Below are 20,250 nucleotides of genomic sequence, written 5' to 3'. Positions count from 1 at the left end.
GCCCTATGGTTGACAATCTGGGGTAAGAAACACATGGCTGAAGCGGGTTGTGAAGAAAAGTGCGGAGGGCGACACTCCCCGACGACTGTCGAGAAGGTCTTTGAGAAGTCTTGGGGCCGTTGGAGACCCTGAGTCGCGGCCATGGCGGTGCGGAGAGCTTGTGGCGCGGACGAACATGGCATGGCGTTGGAGACAGAGCCGAAGGTTTGGGGTGGTGTGGTCCTGGGACAATTCTGGTAGATTTCTCGTCAGAGGGCCCTGGCATAAACCCTGGCGTGGTTTTCCAAATGGCGGTTCCAAGTTGGACAATGGGGGCTGCCCATGGGGTAGATTCGTTGATTCGGCAACTTGCTCGGCGCAGAGTACGAATAGCCTCAATTAGACTGCATGGCAAGCCAGGATGACCATCGGCTCTGAATGGCTCAAACAGACGGCTTTGCACAACATGGACACATGTGCGGGGTTGAAGAGTGCAACACCGACTGGATAAACTAGATGGTTTTTTTCCGGCTCAAGAGATGCAACCACTCGATCAGGAAGACGTGAGAAACGAAGGACGAGATGAGTGGCTCGAATTTGCATGAGTGTTCAACGCAGAATGTGAAGATCAGATAATTGGCACGGAGCAGATGCAACAGCAAGCTGCCGGAGCAAACGGAAGGAGCAGCACGCGGCAAAGCCGGGCTCCTCGACGACTCCTGCCACAAGTAAGCACAGTTGGCAATTGTAGCTCAGTTGGGCAAGTTCAACCCAGGAAAGGGCACACTCATCCAATTGACGGCAGGGCAGGAGTGAGCGAGAGCTGAATCAAATATTGTGATGGCCTCGTTTTTTGCCCAAACTGGACAACCTATTCTGTGTGACTGCATTTCTGGACCGATTCCCCAACTCTCGGCACTTTCATACCATTGAGCTGAGACGCCTCCATCGCCAGTAAACGGCCCTTCTACATAACGTCCGACATACTGCCCTGGCAAAACCTGGCATAGAAACACATTGCTGGACCATGTGGCACAAACGCAAAATCAACAACGGAATACCGGTTTTCCAAGCGAGCTTGTCAACGTATAATAACACCCAAGCCAAGCCCGAGACCATTCGACATTCCCAAGTCGGCAGGCGAACGCCAGTTGCGGTCTCAACTACTGAAAGCCCTCCTAAAGGTTGCCACACAAGCGCCATCGAGAAACGCCCCCCGGCAAAAAGGAGTGGGGGATGGCTCTTAATGGCGTGTTGGAGCTCGGCTATGCCTCACGCCAGGTCTCCAGGAGCAGATGAGTTCCCCTCACAGTGAGCTTACTATTTCAATAGCGAGATTCCCCGACGGTTTGATCTTGAACCCTCTTGGGTACACTTGCTCGCGACCAACTATCATCGATTCCGGCATGCCATGCCGTGCCTTGCTGTGTCTGATCTAAGATGGCACCGCCGCCGCCTGCGCCGCCGCTACAACAACAGCAGCACCAGCTGCAGCTCCAGAACGAATCGTCTCATCGCCCGGATCTAGCTCTCAACGATGGGGGCGACTCCAGGGATCACCACTCTTCAAAGCTAAACGGCGATGCTACTGCCGTCTCCCCGACTGCTGAAGCCGGTGTTTTATTGAATCGTCGCCCTGGAAAGCGGCCCGCGGCCCGGGGAACCGCCTTTTATCCTCGGAAGCGTGCCAATACTGCATGTCAAGTATGCAGAGCACGCAAGACCAAATGCGACAACAAGAAACCCAGCTGCTCGTATTGTCTGAGCGTCGGGGCAACATGTATACAGTCCCCAGTCGATCTGTCTAGTTTCGACCCGGCCAGCCTCAAGATATTGGATCGGTTAGACGATCTGGAACGTTTGCTTCGCACCACGGGGCCTGCCACAGAGCTTTCCACATCACAATCACCGCCAATTCCCCAGGTCTCACCTCTAGCTCAGCCTACGAGCGTATTTGGAAATGGAAATAATTCATCATATCCGTCCCATCTTCAAGTTCAACAACTTGATGGGACCTACGTACGACGGCCAAGCAGCCACGGCGCTGGCAACCAAGCCCACACGTCCAATGGCCGCGCCGAGGAAGACCTGCCACTGGACAGCGTTTTGCCCATGCGTATTGACCACATCTTGGACTGGCCAGTCTTCCACAGCACCAAGTCCCAAGGCTCACCAGTCTATCGGGCACCGCCAGATGCAATGTCGTCTCCCGCAGGCGGAGCAGCGTCTTTGGCAGCCCTTGTTGACATGGAGTCTCATCGAATCTACAGGCTCTTGGATAATTTCTTTCTCTATATTCACTGCAAAAACCCCATTCTAGATGAGTCTTCAGCACGGAGAATGGTTGGGAGGGCCTTCTTAGACGGCATTGATTGGTCACCGGCCTCGTGCCTGGCCATGATCATTTGTGCTTTGGGCTGCATCGCCACCCCCTTTGGTCCCAGTCCAGAGACGAGAATAGGCTCGCAGGCGTATGCTGATTCCCAAGTCTTTTTTCAGGCGGCCCAAAAGCGCATCGGAATCCTGCTGGTCAGATCAGACATTGTTGGCGCTCAATGCCTGTTCCTTTCTGGAGTTTACATGATGATGGTGTTCCAGCCCATCTATGCATGGCGCTTCTTCTCGCAGGCACTAGCCGCATGCCAGCACTTCCCGTTCCTTGCCAAGGCGCAGGATATGTCGACGGAATCCGCGTTATCTCCTGGATCAGTAGAGATGGGACGGCAAGACACGCAAGAGCAGGCAGTCTATTGGTCGGCTTGGAAGTCGGAAAGAGAGTTACGGGGACAATTGTCCCTCCCTGACTTCGACATTCACCATTCGGGCAGCACACTCTATCCCCCGTTCTTCCCTGCACCGCCAGTGCCTCCGGCAGAGTCTCCCGATGGGCCTGATTCTGAGGCACAGCGGTCCAGGGCCTCTTGGCTGTTTTATTTGGCGGAAATATCCCTCCGGCGCCTGACTAGCCGGCTTTGCAGCGAGGTTCTAAATTTGCGGCAACGCTATTCGTCGAATACCACATTTTTGGACGTACTAGCGGATATGACTCCGGAGTATGAGGCCCAAGCCCAGGAGTGGTCAGACAGTTTACCCGGGGAGCTCTCAATACGTTCTGCTATCGACGAGGATGGTATTGCCAGATCCGTCCTTCGAGGCAAGCTCATCAACCTGTACGAAATGATATATTGGCCATTTGTCATGGCGAGTTTGAGTGCTTTATCGAGTGGACGCAGCCTGAAACCGCAGTACGCAGAGCTTGTCAAGCGCGGGCTTGACACTCACATGCACCAAATCAGGGCCAATGAGCCAGGGTTCTTTCATCGGCACCATGGCGGGTTTTTTATGATCAGAGCCTGTACACGCAGCGCGTTGACGCTTGTGGCGGCTGCCAAGTGTGGTAGTGCAATGCCGGCGAATTGGGACGAGGCGGTCTATAAGGTTATTGGGATGCTGGCATACTGGGAGGAGGAAGACCGGGATGTGGCGGGGTGGAAGTCGAGGCTTGAGCGGGAACTTGCTTCAATTCACGAGTGATTGATGCTGGACTGATGCTGCATTTTCTCGCGGGGTGTCGCCTCTTGCATGAAATTGTGCTCTTGAGGATATGCCGGCCAATCGCGAGAAGAAAGATGATCCCAGAAACTATTGGGGTCGTGTGGAGGAGTGCCACTTTTGGCTTCATGCTATTCTGACAGGTCGGAATACTTCCCTTTACGGACTTGATGGCAAAGAAGGGGGGCCCAAGGAGCTCTTCCAGGAGAGCCTCGTCGGTTGTATTACTATTTTCTGAGATGATGGTGCCATGGTAAAAATGTTAAGCGTGCATTGTGTGACATCGTTCCCGTTCCGGGAGTCGGAGTGGCTTGCTACCAGAACTGTGCATGAGATCCACCGCAAATTAAGACCTTTACAGTCTGTCGTACCAGGCTGTTGGTCGCGTGGAGGATGGGAAAATGTTTCATTAACACGGGCATATTCCTAGACTCCACGTGGTGTTGTCACTTGGCGGGCTCCGATTTGAGGTCTCGTCGGGGAGTGTCGGGCGTAACTCCTACGCCGATATACGTCGTCAACCACCAACATTGGCCTCCGTGATATTGGAGATGGGCTTTATTGACAAATGATTCGATTAATCTCGCTTGGACAAGTTTTCGTATTGAGGGCTGAAGTGTTGAGGGTGCCATTTCTGTTGGGTGCCTCATGTGATTACCGTTTGGAGCTGTACCTGACTTTTGATTTGAACGACTTCGTCCATGTTGGTGTAGCAGGTTAGCATGTGAAAGTGGTAAGATCCAAGAGATTCCTTGGAAACCTATGCTAACATATTCAGAGGTCGAATGAAAGACGAAACGGCGGGAGACTCACATCTGTGAGCAACATGCACAGAACAACAAGCCTAACGATGGCATCAGAACGAAATACTCTCAAAACATTGTACAATCACAGCGCAAGACGTTTCTAGAACCCATTACAATCTGAAGACCTCCAAGATCGATCTGAAACATCTACGTGAACAGGACTATTCCGTTTGATGACACCTGACAAGTTGGAATTACATCAGAGCTAGTCAATCACATCATACGTCCATTATATTCATATATCCGCATACAACGCTAACACGTCCCTTTACTTCATTACAGCGCGTCAAACCACCGCCTCAATCCGAGTAACCCAAACCTCCAACATCCAACTATCCCGCACCATCATGCAGCAACCTCACTCACTGCAACGCAGGAAACGGCCTCAAGAAATGACTAGGACACTCATACCCCGCCGGATTCTTATCCAAATACTCCTGATGATACTCCTCCGCAGTCCACCACCTCCCCGCGGGCGCAATCTCCGTCACAACACCCCCCTTCCACCACTGCTCATTCACCAGCCTCGTCACCTCCCTCGCCACCTTCTCCTGCTCCTCGTCGTGATAGTAAATCGCCGACCTGTACTGCGGGCCCGTATCGCCCCCCTGGGCATTCAGCGTCGTCGGATCGTGCATCCTGTAAAAGAACTCGAGTAACTGCCTATACGAGACTTTGCTGGGGTCAAAGATGATTTGCGCTGCTTCCGCATCTAAACCGTTGTTAGTATCGCGATCAATTCCAACAGAGACAATACTCACGGCCCGTTTTACCACCACACACAGCACGGTAGGTAGGATCGTTCAAATCGCCGCCTATGTAGCCGACTTTGGCGTCGATGAGGCCCTTGCCCGCAAAGTGCCGACGGTAGAGGTGCTCCGTGCCCCAGAAGCAGCCTGCTGCGACGGTGCAGCGCTGTGCGCCGTCGGGGATGGGCGCGGAGGAGGAGTCGGCGATGGAGAGGCGCGTGGATTGGGTGAAGGGGCGGGTGAACCGGGTGATGAAGGAAGGGAGCGACATTGTGTGGTTCTGTGGTTGATGGTCTTGGTTGAAGAAGATGAATTGATGGTTCAATTGAGAGAGGACATGTCGGTTTAAAATACAAAAGGTAGGTGGGATTGTCGTTGACGTGATGCGATTTTGCCCCGCCAAATGACAAATCTTGGCTGCTGGCATGGAGCTGTTTCGCTGTGCGTAGGTGGCGGGAGCTTAAAGATTCCTAAGTGGCAGTGACATTTGGTGGGGGCCGAAGCGGGCCGACGAAGAGATCGGTTGTGGAATTGAGGGTATTTGAATAATTGCTTTTGCCAGATGGGGGTAATTTGGAAGACATGGACATGGTCATGGACTGACATCATTTTGCACGATGGGTTAATTGAGGCATACAAGAGATGGTGCCAACACTGCTTTTGGGAGCGGCATTCATCGCAACACATGAATCCTTCACGACACCAGCAACAGGCACATTTCGGTTTGCCAATTTTGTGTATTTTTTTTAACACTTTCTATATCGCAGCCGAGCTGCCACTGAGAGGAGTTGGCCTCTAATTACTCAACAAGGTATAAATAAATCTAATACACGTTCCCCCTGATTCAACTCCTGGCATTCCATCCCCTCATCCCCCACTTCATTTTGTACACTCTTACTTTCGGCGGTTCTGGTTCATCATCAGGATTTGCACCATGCGAACAAAAATGTTCAAAAAGTCCAGCTCCAGCGAAATACTCTCGTTAACCGGGTCGCGCTTCATCAAACCAGCCTGAGCCATGCGAGCGTGGTACAGCACCTTTTGAACATCGTACAGCGTGAAGCCTCCAAACACGGCCAAGCCACCATACAGCCAGATGTTCTCCGTAAAGGCGAGCGTGCGGACAGCCGTGGCGGGGATCAGCAACGGAGCGAAACCGGACACCGCAACGATGGCGGCACCAGCCAGGAGAGGGCCACCAATGTACAGGTACTTCTCCTGCTTGGCAGTTGCGCCGACAACAGAGAGAGCGCCCATCATGGCGATAGTGTAGAGACCGGCACGGGCGAGAAGAGGTCCGGGGACAAAAGCGAGGAGCGGAGCGATAAAGGCGGCCTGCGTGGCGTTGAAGGCGGTCCAGAGAGCGTACTTGGGAACATAGCTGCAAACATGTTAGCAAATGACACCAAAACAAAATGCGTAAATATCAGTGTGGAATGCAAACGTACTTGTCAGGGCTGATGGATCGAGTTCCAATCATGGTGGCAAAACTCAATGCCAAGCCGCCCAATCCCACAACCCACGGGTTCGTCACCATCAATCGATACACGAACCCGCTCTGCACCATCTGTCTGGCCGTCAAGCCAATGATACCAACGCCCAATCCCGTGTGCAGAAACGTATTGTTCAGGTACTCGCGCTCATACAGCGGCATGCCGCCGTCGTCTCTCGTCTCGCGGTTAAACACCGCATTGATCGCAACAAGAGTGCCGCCGAAGATGGCACCGCCTACAAGGAGCTTGCGCATACCAGTGCCGCTAGTGGCCTGCTGAGTGGCCTCCTGGTAGTATGAGCGGCTGCTGCCGCGGGCGAACGCATTTCGAGTGGCAATCGATGAGACGCGCGATGTGAAGAAGTTGGCCGTGGGCTTCGCAGGTTGATGGAAGCTTCGAATCGGTCCGGCTGATCGGAACGCAGACTTGGAGAGCTCGGGCAGCCTTTGCGCCAGGCGCAGTGGACTCTGCCGTACACTGAGGGTGAACGACATATTCGTCCGTAGTTGTTTACTGTCGCTGCGTGCTGTGCGTGATGGAAGAAACAAAGGAAATGATGTCGTTGGGAGAGGGAGATAAATATGAGGGTGTTTGCCGGCTCCAATAAAAGGCTGATAAAGCATGACGTGCGGTCGGGGTTTTGCCAGCTTGACTAACTCCGAGGTCACGTGGAGGATCGAGGACGGAACTTGGTCGAACGTTCCGGCCCAGTCTCGCCACTGCAACAATGTGATCCATGAGTCTAGGACATGACACAGCCGGATTGCAACAGTCGGACTTTGCCAAAGCGAGAGACGGACAATGGTTCTGGCCGATTGGAAACTCTATCATGTCCTGTTTTTGATGCCTTCGCAAACAGCATTGCTGATTATATCCAATCCAACCATTGCACCACACATCGAGATCCAATCATTCTTAAATTTCTACTGTATAAGTATACCGAGCACAACCATCGCAACCAAGTGGCCACCTAGGTACCTACTTTGCCATACATTGCTCTCGGCGAGGAGATAGATGCTTTCAGCTGTCTGTAACCAATTCTTCATATATCCCAATGTACACAAAATTTGAAACGTCATTTCATCTCATCTCGAACCTTGAATCTCTGCCCTTGAATCTCTGCCCATGAATAACGGTGAAACCAACGCCAGATATTTACCATGCAGTTGCCCTTTAACCAGGCTCACATACGTGCCGGAGGTCGCCCCAAATGAATTTTGTACACAACTCCGTGCCCAACTCCTAAAAAGAAAATGTGAACAAGTCACCCCCTCCATCGCTGATGTCATGTGAAAAACGAGACTATGCCCAAGTCTCTACCTAAGCCCTTGAACGCCTTTTTCAATAATAAATCGTACTGGCTGCCTTGCTCGTCTGCTCAAAAAGCCCAGTCCAGATCGTGGCAGGAAGCTTGGTGTCGTCAGCATGGCCACGCTCATCGTCTTTGGCGGTGGTATTTCGCCAATGCCTTCATGAGCTGCTGCTGCCCACAGACCCGTTGGCATCACCGGCTTAGTTGTTCTGTCGTCGAACCCCCATTTTGCAATGCTACCGGCTCGCAGCCAGTGTTCGAGGTTGCGGCACTGGCTCACGTCGGTCCACTGAAGTCGCGTGCAGCCTCGTAGAATATTTTCCAGTCCTTTCCCAGTCACCCGCACACATCCACGAACACTCAAGCCCTCGAGCTCGTTGAGGTGCAGAGCGATGCTCTCCAAGCTTGCGTCACTCACGGCACTACCGCAGAATGCCATCTTGAGCTCTCGAAGCATCGGAAGTCCCAGGGCAACAACCTCTGTCGATGTATCTGACAGTGCACAGCAGAATGACAGGTCCAGGTGTGTGAGGTTCTTCGCTGCGTTGACGAGGGCCACGATGGCATTGTCTGACAAGTAGGTGCAATCGGCCAGGCACAAGTGTGTGAGCTTTTCGAATCTATACTGTGCCCACGACTGGAAACCAACGTCTGTGATCGACGTACAGCGAGTAAGAGACAGCGAACGTAGCCGGTTGGCGGCATGTGCAGCCAAATGTGCCATCGATCGGTCGGTAATATGCTTGCAGTACGACAGATCCAGCCTGTTAAGTTTGGGGCAGCCAATAACCGTCCCTGGAGGCGGATTGTTGACGTTCGGCGGCTTCTGTTTTGGCTCTGGCTGTGGCTTCTTTTGCGATGAGCTGGAAATCACAACGCTCTTTTTCGACGTAGGCGAGTCGGGAACAACCCATCCCACAACACGGCCGAGCAAGTTGTCTCCAACCTTTCGGCAGTTGCTCCAATCCACTTCCTCCAACTGTTTGGCATTTTCACTCATTTCCAGTATTTGATGAGCGGACACATCCCACACCGATCTCATCCGCCATCTCCTAACATTCTTGCCGCATTGACGCCATAACGTGGAGAACCCTTCGTCCGTGACGTGGAAACAATTGTTCAGATCCATGGAAGTGGCCCTATTGCCAATAAATGGCGCCAGAATATGAACAATGGAGTGATCGGTAACATGACGATTGTAGTGTGATAGGTCCACGTCATTACACACTTCAGGAGACGTGCTCAGCAGCTGCCGCCAGTGGGTGCAGACTATCCGCAAACGAATCAACTCTCTGATATCCAAGTGCTGGAATGCTCGCACGAGAACTCCGTCCGAAAGCGCTGGCGGGGTTGGCGGCGAGAGGGATCGACTCGTGGCTGTTCTGGCTCGCTTTGCCGGCACTCCAGACTCCGACGAAGTCTCACTGGAGCTAAATTTGATCGGGGTAAGGTCGATGAGCGACGGCCTGTAACCATTTGGCCGACCGCTTACTGGGCTTTCGGTTTGCGGCGTCGGTGGTGCAAGGGAGTGTCGTCTGCGGTTCCTCAAGTTCTCCATATTGACGCTCAGATACGGGTCGGGATCTTTGGGTTCCATGATATCAGAGTCATCCTTACTCGGTGACCCTTGACTGGACGGTGTGGTAAAGCTAAGCTCGGGTAATGGGCCACGGCTTGGGGTGTTTGGCGTGGGCGGATCGGACTTTGCGGCAGCCTTCGATTTGCCCTCGGCATCTGCCATGTCGACATCGTCGTCCTGCGTCTTCAGTCGCAGCCGAGCCGTCTCCTCGACTTGGTATTTGATGCCGGGTGGGCAACGCCGCCATAGCTCGTCCAAAACTTCGCCAGGAACCATGAGGCATTCCACCGTCGTGATGGACCGGACAGTCGCTGTTCGCCCGGGAGAGAGCCCCAGGCTGGTCACCTCGCCAAAGTACTGCCCAGCTTTCAACCGCGGCCTGTGCTGTATCGATCTCGTGGTCGCCTGCGAGACCACCTCTTGCTCCTTTGGCTGCTCATGAATGACTTCAGCCTCGCCCTGCACAATAAAGTAAATTTCATTGCCGGGAGTTCCTTGGCAAATGATATCGGTAAAGGGATGGTAGGCTTTTGGCTGCACACTAAGCCCCAAGAAGTGCAGGATATCGGGCGGTAGTGTAGAGAAGAGGGGTAGCTCCCTGAGAGTTTTTCGGATATTCACGTAGCCACTGCCAATTGCACTACCAGCAGCAGGATCTTCAATCACGCCAGGGCTTGGTGACTTTCGCTTCTTCGAGTTGATAACTGTGCCGTCCTTGATAGCCCCACTCTCGCCGGTTGAGACTTCACCAGGAACAGTCGTTCGGGGAGTGAAGTCTGCCTTGGGCGATTTTAGGCTGGCGCCGCGCTCCTGTCGTTGTTTCTTTAGCAGATTGAGGCGTTCCTGGCCTTCCTCCCGTATGGCCTTCTCCATATCTGGGAACTTAGGCATGATCAATTGCAAGTCTTCCTTCTTTAAGACAAGCAAGAGACATTTTGTGCGCGCCACGATGGTTGCAGTGCGTGGCATGTCCATGAGAACGCCAATCTCCCCGAAAAAGGCGCCAGGCTTGAGCTCAGCGTAGACGGCTTCTCCATCACGGGACGTGACCGCTACGACACCGCGCACCAGCCAGTACATGGCCTTTGCCTCGTCCCCTTCTGTAATGATGTGGTCATTGGGCCCATTGATTTGAGGTTTGAGGTGATTGCCAATGGCAACGAGAAACTCTCCGGGTGCGGAGACAAATAGAGGAAACGTTCGAATCCTCTCGACGAGATCCAGTGGCATATCACGTATAGTCGAAGCGGTCAGGGGCGAGGGCCGCACTGGGCGAGCAGGGTTACTGTCGACATTGAAAGACCGGATTACAGAACTCGGGTCGGTGGATGCTGATGGCGACGTCGCCTGTTGGTGATGGGCCAGCGCCCGATATGGCGAGCCCGAACTCGGGGAGCGACCACGTCGCATGCTTGGTATGATGCCAGTTGTTTTGCGTACCTGTGAGATTGAATATGACGAGAAACGTGGAAATGCCGCCCTTGGCGAGCAAGGGCAGCCGCTATGGCCAGCTTGCCTGTGGGAATCAAGACTGTTCTGCACGGTCCGGCCGGTGCGACCGAGACGGGCAACTCGTGCCCAATTGCGGTGTTTCAGGAACTCGAGTCGACGTCGTTGAACTCCGTAATACTATCGGTTGTGCAGGCAATGGTCTTGGAACAGAGATGCAGCATGCTCTGGTCAACTTTCGTTGCGGCCCGTGGTCCAAGTGCACGGCCGCCAAATGTCAAGATCAAATGCAATCCGACGCCGGCAATTGTCTTCCAGGGTGACAATACAATAGGTAACCATCCAGAGGTATGGCGAAAAGGCCAAAGATGTGCAGAGCACAATACCCGCACAGGGGATTTGAGGTGCGCGCTTAATCTCCGCGACCCTCGTGAAACCGAAATGAAGTCCCAAATTCCAGGACAAGCTGGGCGGAAAGCTGTCAAGTTTCCTGTGGGACAAAAACGTTATGGCGTAGGACAATCGTCGGAGCTTGTGGCCGTGACAAGATTCAAAGCCCAAGGCTCCCAAAACTTGTCTTGCTTGATGGGTCCGTCAGTGAAGCTGATGCCGACATGCGCATAAGAGGTGTGCTCCAACCTTGGGGGAGAAGCGTGAGTAGGTGGAAAGGATCGCGTGCGTAGACGTTGTGGCCGAGCTGCATCGGTAGGCGGATTTTGGCTCCGATGACGACAGTGGCCAAATGCGGGATAGTAGAGTGAGGACCGTTGTCGTTTGGCGCGCAGAACGGCCAAGAGGTAGATGGCAACGAATGACAACAGAGGAGCAAGATGCAGGTCGAAAGCTCCCAGGCGCCAATATGTGGGAAGCGACAACGAGCAGAAATGCTTGACAGATTTCGGTTGGTGTGAAGAGTGTGGATGTGTATGTGAAGTGTCAAGTGTAGTTCAGATCAAGAGAGCTGGAGAAGCTAAGAGAGGGCCTGGTCTGGTCTGGTCTGGTCAGGTCAGGATGGAAGTGGACATGGAAGAGACGAGGAAGGCGCGAAGTTCGGCGGCCGGGGGGTCTGGATGAGTTGGGAGGGAGGGGTCTGGTAGAGTGAGGGTGAGTGAGGGTGAGTGAGGGCCCTTGTCTTGGCTCTTGGCCCTTGGCTTTAGGCTCCTGTCTGGTTTTGCCTGGGTCCAGGGCCGCACTTGCCAGGGTTCGGTACTTTAATGGTGGCAGCAGCCATTTGGTGCAAGTTGAGGAAGGTGCAAGACAGAGATGACCAGACGCAAACTCCAAGACCTTGCTGCGAATTGCTCAAGCCAGCTTCGTTGTGCCTTCCAAAATTGGACTATGCTATCGATCAAGTCGAGAGAGTGTGTGTTTCCAGACAAACAAGACCAAATCAACTTTAGAACCGCATCAGCCAGTCTGCGACACCAGCTTCGAAACCGCATGCTCCCACGAGGAAAGCCTCAGCTGTGACTGGTTCAATTAAATTTGTCTGCCTGCTCCGGGAGTTTCTGGCAAAAAAAGAATGCGCTTCAGAGGTATCACGGTCAACCTGCGCTCCGAGCGTGTGGGGGAGGGGGAAGGGACCACATGGACAAACGCCCAGTCTCTGGTATGACACAATCATGCTGTGCCATTATGACTACATGAGGTGAGCATCCTGGAACGCCATCAATAGCTGGTAAGGAGAGAAAATAAATTCCCTCGACAGAGACAGCTGATCAGCCGCAGAGCAATGCGCCAGGTTTGATGCAGCCGTGCGCAGGGTCAACCACAATTCGGCCGATAACACACATGCCCGATTTCCAGGGAATAGAACGACCCCGATTTTGCCGTTTCAGTGCCGTTACGACTTACGAGGGACTCCATACATCCACCTGGCATTTTCTGGTTGACTTTATGTCAGAATAACGGTCCCGACGGCGACAGTAAGACAGGCTTGGCAAGACCATCCAGATTTCGCAAATCACCAGCACATCACACATTTAGTCCTGCCTCAGCAGCCCTACCCTACCCTACCCTACCCTGGCCTGCCTGTCATGCTTCGTCCGTGAGACGATGATCTCGATAGCGATTTGTACCAGGTTTCGCCAACGCCAACAGTCGTGGATCGTTGGGATCTCCTGGCAGGAAGCTGGGTTCAAAATGGTAGCCGCTGGCTCGCGCCGCCGCGTCGTGCACGGTTCACCGGCTGCCACTTGAGCTCCCAGCGGCAGCAACCACAACCGCTCCCGGCAGTGGGACCCTGATGTGGGACTGACATGGTCAGGGAGTGATCATGGTGGATTGAGTTAGAGCATCTGGAGCATCTGGAGCACCCAAACAGGGACCAGGTTTGAGCCAATGGCGATGTGGCCGGCTGCTTCAATTGTGTCCATTGATCACTGCATTTGTGTGCCTTTGAGGCATACGTGGAGCCTTACTCAGGGTCGACATGTCGACTCGGCGGGGAACAAAGTCACCACACTCTTCAAATTCATATCGAAGCTTGCATGTGGCAGAGAGCACTCTGCCAACTCCAATTGTCGAGTATACTAGTCTTGTTGGTGGCCGATCGGGTTGAACCTACCATTGCCCTCGCACAAAGCAAACAAATTGACCTCACACATCGAAACCGCAAGGGTCTTTTGTTGGCCCTCCACCGAAGCTCGGCAGAAGGCTTGTGGAAGCCCGTTTTCCCAGCCCTGTACCACCAACCCGGACCCAACATACATGCACACAAACTCCGAAACTGGCTCGCCAGCCTCTGGTAAAAAGCACCCATGTCAATTGACCGAACAGTTTCAACCAGAAACGGCTTCTTGCCTCCACTACGTGGAAATTTGGTCAGGCGCAAGGTTGAATTGATGAACCCCTTTCTCAAAGGACGTTGAATTTGGTGGAATATTTCCGACTCCTCGCTAGATCATCCGTCGATCCCAACTAGAAATCCACCTCGCTTTACAGGGTACGAGTCTCGGTTTAAGCCACGGCTTCATGCAGAAGAATCAGGCCGTCCATTGGTTTACATACTTGGATTCAGAACAGCCTCGTCCACGGCTATGTCAATAGTCTTGTTGCCACATGGCAATACTACTTAATAACTACCATTCGTCTCATGTTCTGGCATTGTGCCACGGGCAGTTTCATCAGCCCCTTTCCCTTCTTCTTGACTTCCAAAAAGCTTCCCCGGAGGGCTCCACTACGTTAGTTCAATGACCTGACTCCAACCTGGTCTGCTGCTGGGTGAAGATGAGGACTGGCGGGTCCAATAATTTACCAAGTTGTCTAACGCCTCAGCTGGGTGGTGATTTTGGGTGGCGAGCGACTCATGAGCTGCATGTTTTGGCTTGAGAAAACACGAACAACAAAAGTTTCTCATCAGAATTTACCAGTTGGTGTACAGCTGCACGCTGAGTACTTGAGTACAATGTGGGCAAATGCGACTGCTCCCAATTGTATATTGGCACAGCACTGGCTTATTGGGGCGTGGCGAGAGCAGCAGAGGTGAGCGACGTGCCGGACACCAAAGCCCAGCCCAGCCGCAGAAACAGGTATAGCATTGACCCAGAGTCGGTCCATGCTGTACTTTGAATTGGCAAAACAGATGCATGCAGCCAATCGCCGATTTGGTTCGCAATTTCTTCTTCCTGGTTCCCTGCTGCATCCCGGAGCAAGCCCTTCGGATTGATGCAATGTCAGTCGGCTGCCTCGTCCTGTACATAATGATCCGGTGGAAAGAAGTCGGCATGTTTCACAGGTTAATCTATCGAATGCAGTTCAAGCTCATAAGCCTCGTTTCAGTTGGTACACCGCTGGCGCGATTCACACACGTATTCATTCTTGGTTTCACATTGATGTTTCGAAATTGGTGGTTCAAAATTTGCACCATTTGTTTTCCCTCTGTGTGGGCCTAGAGTCTTCTCTCTTGGTGAATTTCAATGCAGTTCTATGGACAAAACTATGCAACAAGGAGGAGCTTATCTACGTGCCCCAACATTATGACATATATGATGATAGATTACGAGGTTTGATGCACCATCAGCAAACTTTTCTCACGATCTTTATGCTTGCTCCGAGCAGAGCACAGCACTGATCAATGTGAATACCCTAAACGCCATGTCCAAAAAACGCCCACCAAAACAAAGAAAACAGAACAAGAAAAGCGCCTCGGGCGTCCAATTCTTTCGCTAGAATTGACGTCGACACTTTTTATGACCTAAGGAATGTCTTGAAGACTTCGGAATTTGTGCATTCCTCGAATGGATAATCGACATCTTTGAGGAACTGAGCCAGTTCCCCACTATCTTCTTCGGGACATGAGATGCCGGCCAAAACCTTGGCGATATCACCACCGTAGTTTCGGTAGTGGAAAAGGCTAATGGTGAATCTGGGTCGAAGGGTTTTCAAGAATCGCTCCAGTGCTCCAGGTCGCTCTGGGAAACTAAACATGTACAAGCGCTCGTTGGCGACACCAGAGCGACCTCCAACCAGGTATCGAAGGTGGCTCTTGGCTAGTTCATCGCCAGAGAGGTCGGTTATGGTCATGCCCTCGTTTCGAATGCGCTCTATGAGCATGCGTAGCTCTTCGCTTCGCTTGACAGCAGGGGCGGTCAAGGACAAACCAATCATGACATTGGCAACGTCCTGGTCGGCATAGCGATAGTTGAATTCGGTAACAGCATAGGGCATGATGGTGTCAACGAGTTTGGCAAACGCACCGGGCCTCTCGGGGATGGTGACGGCCAGGAGAACTTCCTTGCCTTCACCGACAGCAGCACGCTCGGCGACGAATCGGAATCGGTCAAAGTTCATGTTTGCTCCGGACGTGACGGCCACGAGAGTGCGGTTGGGATCTTGGGATGGGTTTTGAGAGACATATTTCTTCAGGCCGGCAATGGACAATGCTCCGGCAGGTTCGAGACCAGAGCGAGTATCATCGTACATGTCCTTGATGGCAGCGCAAATCTCGTCCGTGGTCACCTCGACAACGTCGTCGACGACTTCCTGGCAGATGCGGAACGTCTCTTCGCCAAGGGTTTTGACGGCAGCACCATCAGCGAAGAGGCCGACCTCACTGAGAACAACCCTCTCGCCTTTTCGTAATGATTGAGCCAAAGCATTGGCATCGTATGCCTCGACACCAATGATCTTGACATGGGGAGCCATGCGCTTCACATAGTAGCCAATTCCAGCAATCAGGCCGCCGCCGCCAGCACAGCAAAAGATGGCCTCCACCTTGGACATGTTGACCTGGCCAAAGAGTTCATTTCCAATGGTTCCCTGACCGGCAATGACATATGGGTCGTCAAAGGGTGGGATGTTGATGAGGCCGTCTTGCTTTTCTCGCCGGGCGCACTCTTCCTTGGCAGCGTCAAAGTCGGCACCATGCAACACCACGTGACCGCCTAGTCTCGCGACATTCATGTGCTTGATGCTAGGTGTTCCTTCGGGCATGATGATGGTCGCAGGGATTTTGAGTTTTCTCGCCGAGTAGGCAACGCCTTGAGCGTGGTTGCCGGCGGAACAGCAGACGACACCTTTCCAGCTGAGGGCAGGGTCCAGGTGCGCCATTTTGTTATATGCACCGCGCAGTTTGAAACTGAAAACGGGCTGTGTATCTTCTCTCTTGAGGAGAACATTGCATTCGAGTCGGTTGCTGAGGTTGACGGCTTGGGTAAGGGGAGTAAGTTTGCAGGCTTCGTACACTCTGGAGGTGGCACCGGCAATCATGCGAAGATACTGTGAGTGTAAATGATTAGCATGGCATGGACGATAACAATCGCAAGCGATTCGCGGTTAGGAACATACGTCGGGATATCCGTTGGGAAGCAACAAATCTTCAGGCACAGCTTTTCGCAGTCTGGCTCTCTTTTCCTCCGATGACGGCGAGGGGTTGATGCTGTAGTCGGTCAAGGCCATTCGGCCGGCAGGCGTCTCGGGTCTGTGGTGGCCATTGGTCTCCGACACAGTGCCGTTGGCCTCTGCATGCCCAAGAAGAGAAGGCATCTCGAAGTCAATGGGCAAGATGTGTGGTGGTGGTGAATTGGAGTTGCAAAAGAAGAAGTCTAAAGTTGTGGTGGTGTGTGGCGCCAAGAGCACTTGAGAGCAACAGTCACAGTCACGGCCGCCGAAAGATCGGAGCCAAGATTTTTTTGCACCTGGCACTGGGGAGAACGATGGCGGGGCAAAGGCAAAGGCGCGCCCGATGTGATGCGACTTGTCCCGATAAGAGCAAGCTTGACCAGCCAAACGAAACGCGCGAAACGGTCGGGCTCTTATCACACCGCTGCAAATCAAACTGTAAAGCTGGACTTGCAATTGGCTGTGAAGAGGAATCGACTGCTCGAGGAGAAAAATGAATGGATGTCGAAATCTTTTCAAAAGATATTTACAATATATCAACGATCAGTAATACACGATAAACAATACAGCTGCCCGACGCAATCATGTGTCGCCAACCACGGGACCTTGTTAGGGGTGCATTGTACGTAATTGGTTTGGGCTGATGTCGTTTGGGGCGATTGGGCGATTGAGAGGTTCCGAAGACGGACAAATCAGCACAGAGACAATTACAATTGCTCTGCGCCTGTTGTCATCATGGGGAAGCGCCACAGCCAGCCTCGGTACACCAGCAGTGAGCGGCATTCATCAGACGGGATGCTGGACTTGATCACTTCAGATGGAAATTTAGGGGTCCATGTTGTTTGATCCAGTAGGTCGCCGAAACAACAATACAGCATGGTACAACGCCGTCACCATACCGCACTCACATGTATGGACAGCGTGCGGATACAGTTCGGTTGTCCTCTTCACCTCAAAGCATTTGAAAGACATGTCGAAAATTTACCGCATGCACCAAGAGACATGGTGGAACGTCAGGCGCTGTCACTTCAAATTCCCACAACAAAGTAAGCTCGCCGCAACGTTCTCGGTCCTGGATATACACAGCACTGTGACCCTGACGGCAGAGGGATATGGATAAGTAAAGTTGAAGCTCCCGCTCGAGTTGGAAGGCTGGACGCATCAACGCCTCGGAACGTACGCCATTGTGTCTATATCCCATTCTATGGTGTCCTCTTTACATAACCCAGTCGGACGTAGTCTTCAGCATCGCCAAAGTCTCCGGCAGCAGGATCAACCAGCTGATCATTGTACTGCTTGCTCTCAATCCCACTTAGTCTCCTCGGCTCGAGCTTTACCTGGGCACGTCGCTGCCAGTTGAGAATAGTCTTGCCCTTTTCTCGCAGCTCACTTCTTCTCCACATATCTCTCTTCCAAAATTCCGTCCTTGTCGTTCCATCTGTGAGGCGAAATTCGATCCCAGAAAGTGGAGCATCTGGAAGAGGTGGCCAGTCCACGAAATTGGGGGTGTCTGTGTGCACGCCCGCCTTCTCCCCGTTCTTTCGCTTTTGGCACCACTCTGTCAAAACTTTGCGAAACTCGGAGACTGGATGGTCCAGGAGAACATCTGGATGCTTCACCCATTCGGCTTGTTCAATGACAGAGGCATCTTGCTCTTCGTGTCTTACTCTGCGAAGGTCATCGTGGCGGGTTATAATCTCGTACATGGTGAATAAGACTCCCTTGATATCGTTCCTGACCTCCTCACATTCTGGCTTCCCGATGCGAGCCGAGAAATTAAAGTCGAATATCATCAGGGAATCCGTCGTCTCATCTATCACAAGGTTTCGTGCAGCAACATCCTGATGAGCGATTCCCAGGTTCAGATTTAGCTCGTCGACCACGCTCGTCAGCTGATGAAGCCATTTTAGTTTGAACATGCGAGATGTGTTCTCTTCCAATGTGCCCCCGGGGATGTATAGAGTTGTAAACCCGACTAATCGCCCTTCAAGTTCATCCACGACAATCTTGTCAAACGGTACAATATGGGGATGCTTGGGCAGACGCATCCACAGATTCATTTCGTGCCATATAAAGCGTAAACGTTGGATGTGAAAATAGTACTTGAACACGAGCTATCCTCATGTTAGGCCTCGATGAAATGACTTTTTTGTTTCTCTTTCAAACCAACCTACCTGCCTTGTAGGTTCTGACCGCGGGCATATCACAAGGTCGACCATTGGTCCCAGCCTGTCAAGTTCATAGAGATCTGCCCGCGAGACCACTGGGGCATTATTTGGATTCTGAACTTCACTCAGTGGTGGGTAGTAAGGAAAATACGTTGGATCGTCCTTTGGATCGTTGGACACGGAAATGAGTTCGCCGGTAGGGGATACGTGAATTTGATGGACGTCAGGTGGGAGGTCATTGATGTACTTGAGAAGATGACCACGCGCTTCGTCCTCTTCTTCCTGCTCCTCGTCCATCATAACGGACACTAGGCGCCGCTGATCCCAGTCTGTGATGTGCCAGACACTTGGACCGCCAGGACTGATGGCACCACTAAATCCGAATAACCTGTCATTGAGGTTGAGCATATTGGTGGCACGCAATGGGAATGAAGCGTGTTGAGAGAGGGTTGTGTCAACGTGGTGAGTTTGGAGGCCAGGTGATTGCAAGAAGATAAGTCTTGGAGTGACTGAAGGGATTTTGCTACCTTGACTCCAAATTCACGGGCGAGAAGGAAACATTGTTAACTTTGTTGGGTGGGAGGAGAGAATCGGGGGGGCGTTGACAGCCGCATCCCGAAACACAATACCTCAGGCCATGTGCATGAAAGTCCGGTCTGCTTCACCAGCCTTGCATGTATCAACCCATTTTTGCCATTTTGAGTGCAGGAATAAATAGCTGAGATGTGGAGCCGAGAGATGCTCACACCCGCTGCCACAAGCCTTGGATTCACGATGACTTCACGAGTGACAATTGGTGTTTGTAGTATCTGTGTTTCGTCTTGATCATTCCGAGGACCAATAGTCACAACGAGAGCCATAAAGAGTTTTTTTTGTCAAATTTATCTGTGAATCCAGTCCTACACCTGTTGAATAGCACACAAACTGGGCTCTTGGGCAGGTTGTTTATTCCGTTGGTGATTGACTCATTGTGCTGTTAGTTCCATCGTGAAGGTATGCACGTTGGTCATGAGGTGAATATTCTGCCTTGAGCCCCTCTTTTTATATTGCTTTTTGCAATTATTGTCACAGGCAGCAATCAATGAAGTCGATTGAGTCCAGACTACCATCATGTAGCAGCCGTTGAAGCATCGCCAGAAATTCATCGATGTACTCTGAGCGGTAGCGTAGCAACTGAACAGATTTCAGCTTCATGAGTGCTCTGGTCCATATGGGATAGATGACAGTTCTCATTCACAAGCAAAGCACCTTGCGCATCGTCAATCGTGAAAACGAACCGGCGTCTTGAGATATGGCCATGAAGCTATCACCACTCGTGGTGG

General features: G+C 52.4%; 5 protein-coding genes across 5 annotated transcripts; 1 reads left to right on the top strand and 4 right to left on the bottom strand.

Annotated features, from left to right (window-relative positions):
• Positions 1-1,419: 1,419 nt before the first annotated feature.
• Positions 1,420-3,513, top strand: VFPPC_08887 (C6 zinc finger domain-containing protein; the record flags this gene model as incomplete). Its single annotated transcript, XM_018287513.1, has 1 exon — positions 1,420-3,513. One exon carries the CDS (start codon positions 1,420-1,422, stop codon positions 3,511-3,513), a length of 2,094 nt encoding a protein of 697 aa, XP_018140548.1.
• Positions 3,514-4,699: 1,186 nt separating this feature from the next.
• On the bottom strand, positions 4,700-5,357 carry VFPPC_08888 (peptide methionine sulfoxide reductase msrB/msrA; the record flags this gene model as incomplete). Its single annotated transcript, XM_018287514.1, has 2 exons — positions 4,700-5,049; positions 5,099-5,357. 2 exons carry the CDS (start codon positions 5,355-5,357, stop codon positions 4,700-4,702), a joined length of 609 nt encoding a protein of 202 aa, XP_018140549.1.
• A 2,538-nt stretch (positions 5,358-7,895) lies between these two features.
• Positions 7,896-10,880, bottom strand: VFPPC_08890 (cyclic nucleotide-binding domain-containing protein; the record flags this gene model as incomplete). The annotated part of the gene is made up of 1 exon (XM_018287516.1): positions 7,896-10,880. The coding sequence occupies one exon, from the start codon at positions 10,878-10,880 to the stop codon at positions 7,896-7,898; it is 2,985 nt and encodes a 994-aa protein (XP_018140551.1).
• Positions 10,881-15,107: 4,227 nt separating this feature from the next.
• VFPPC_08894 (threonine dehydratase, mitochondrial precursor) lies at positions 15,108-16,904 on the bottom strand (the record flags this gene model as incomplete). The annotated part of the gene is made up of 2 exons (XM_018287519.1): positions 15,108-16,637; positions 16,707-16,904. 2 exons carry the CDS (start codon positions 16,902-16,904, stop codon positions 15,108-15,110), a joined length of 1,728 nt encoding a protein of 575 aa, XP_018140554.1.
• Positions 16,905-17,962: 1,058 nt separating this feature from the next.
• Positions 17,963-19,336, bottom strand: VFPPC_08896 (protein kinase-like protein; the record flags this gene model as incomplete). Its single annotated transcript, XM_018287521.1, has 2 exons — positions 17,963-18,874; positions 18,935-19,336. The coding sequence occupies 2 exons, from the start codon at positions 19,334-19,336 to the stop codon at positions 17,963-17,965; spliced, it is 1,314 nt and encodes a 437-aa protein (XP_018140556.1).
• Between the last annotated feature and the right edge of the window lie 914 nt (positions 19,337-20,250).

This window comes from Pochonia chlamydosporia, chromosome 6 (genome assembly GCF_001653235.2).
Source record: "Pochonia chlamydosporia 170 chromosome 6, whole genome shotgun sequence".
NCBI classification, from domain to species: Eukaryota; Fungi; Ascomycota; class Sordariomycetes; order Hypocreales; family Clavicipitaceae; genus Pochonia; species Pochonia chlamydosporia.
This window is presented reverse-complemented; position numbering and strand designations above follow the sequence as displayed.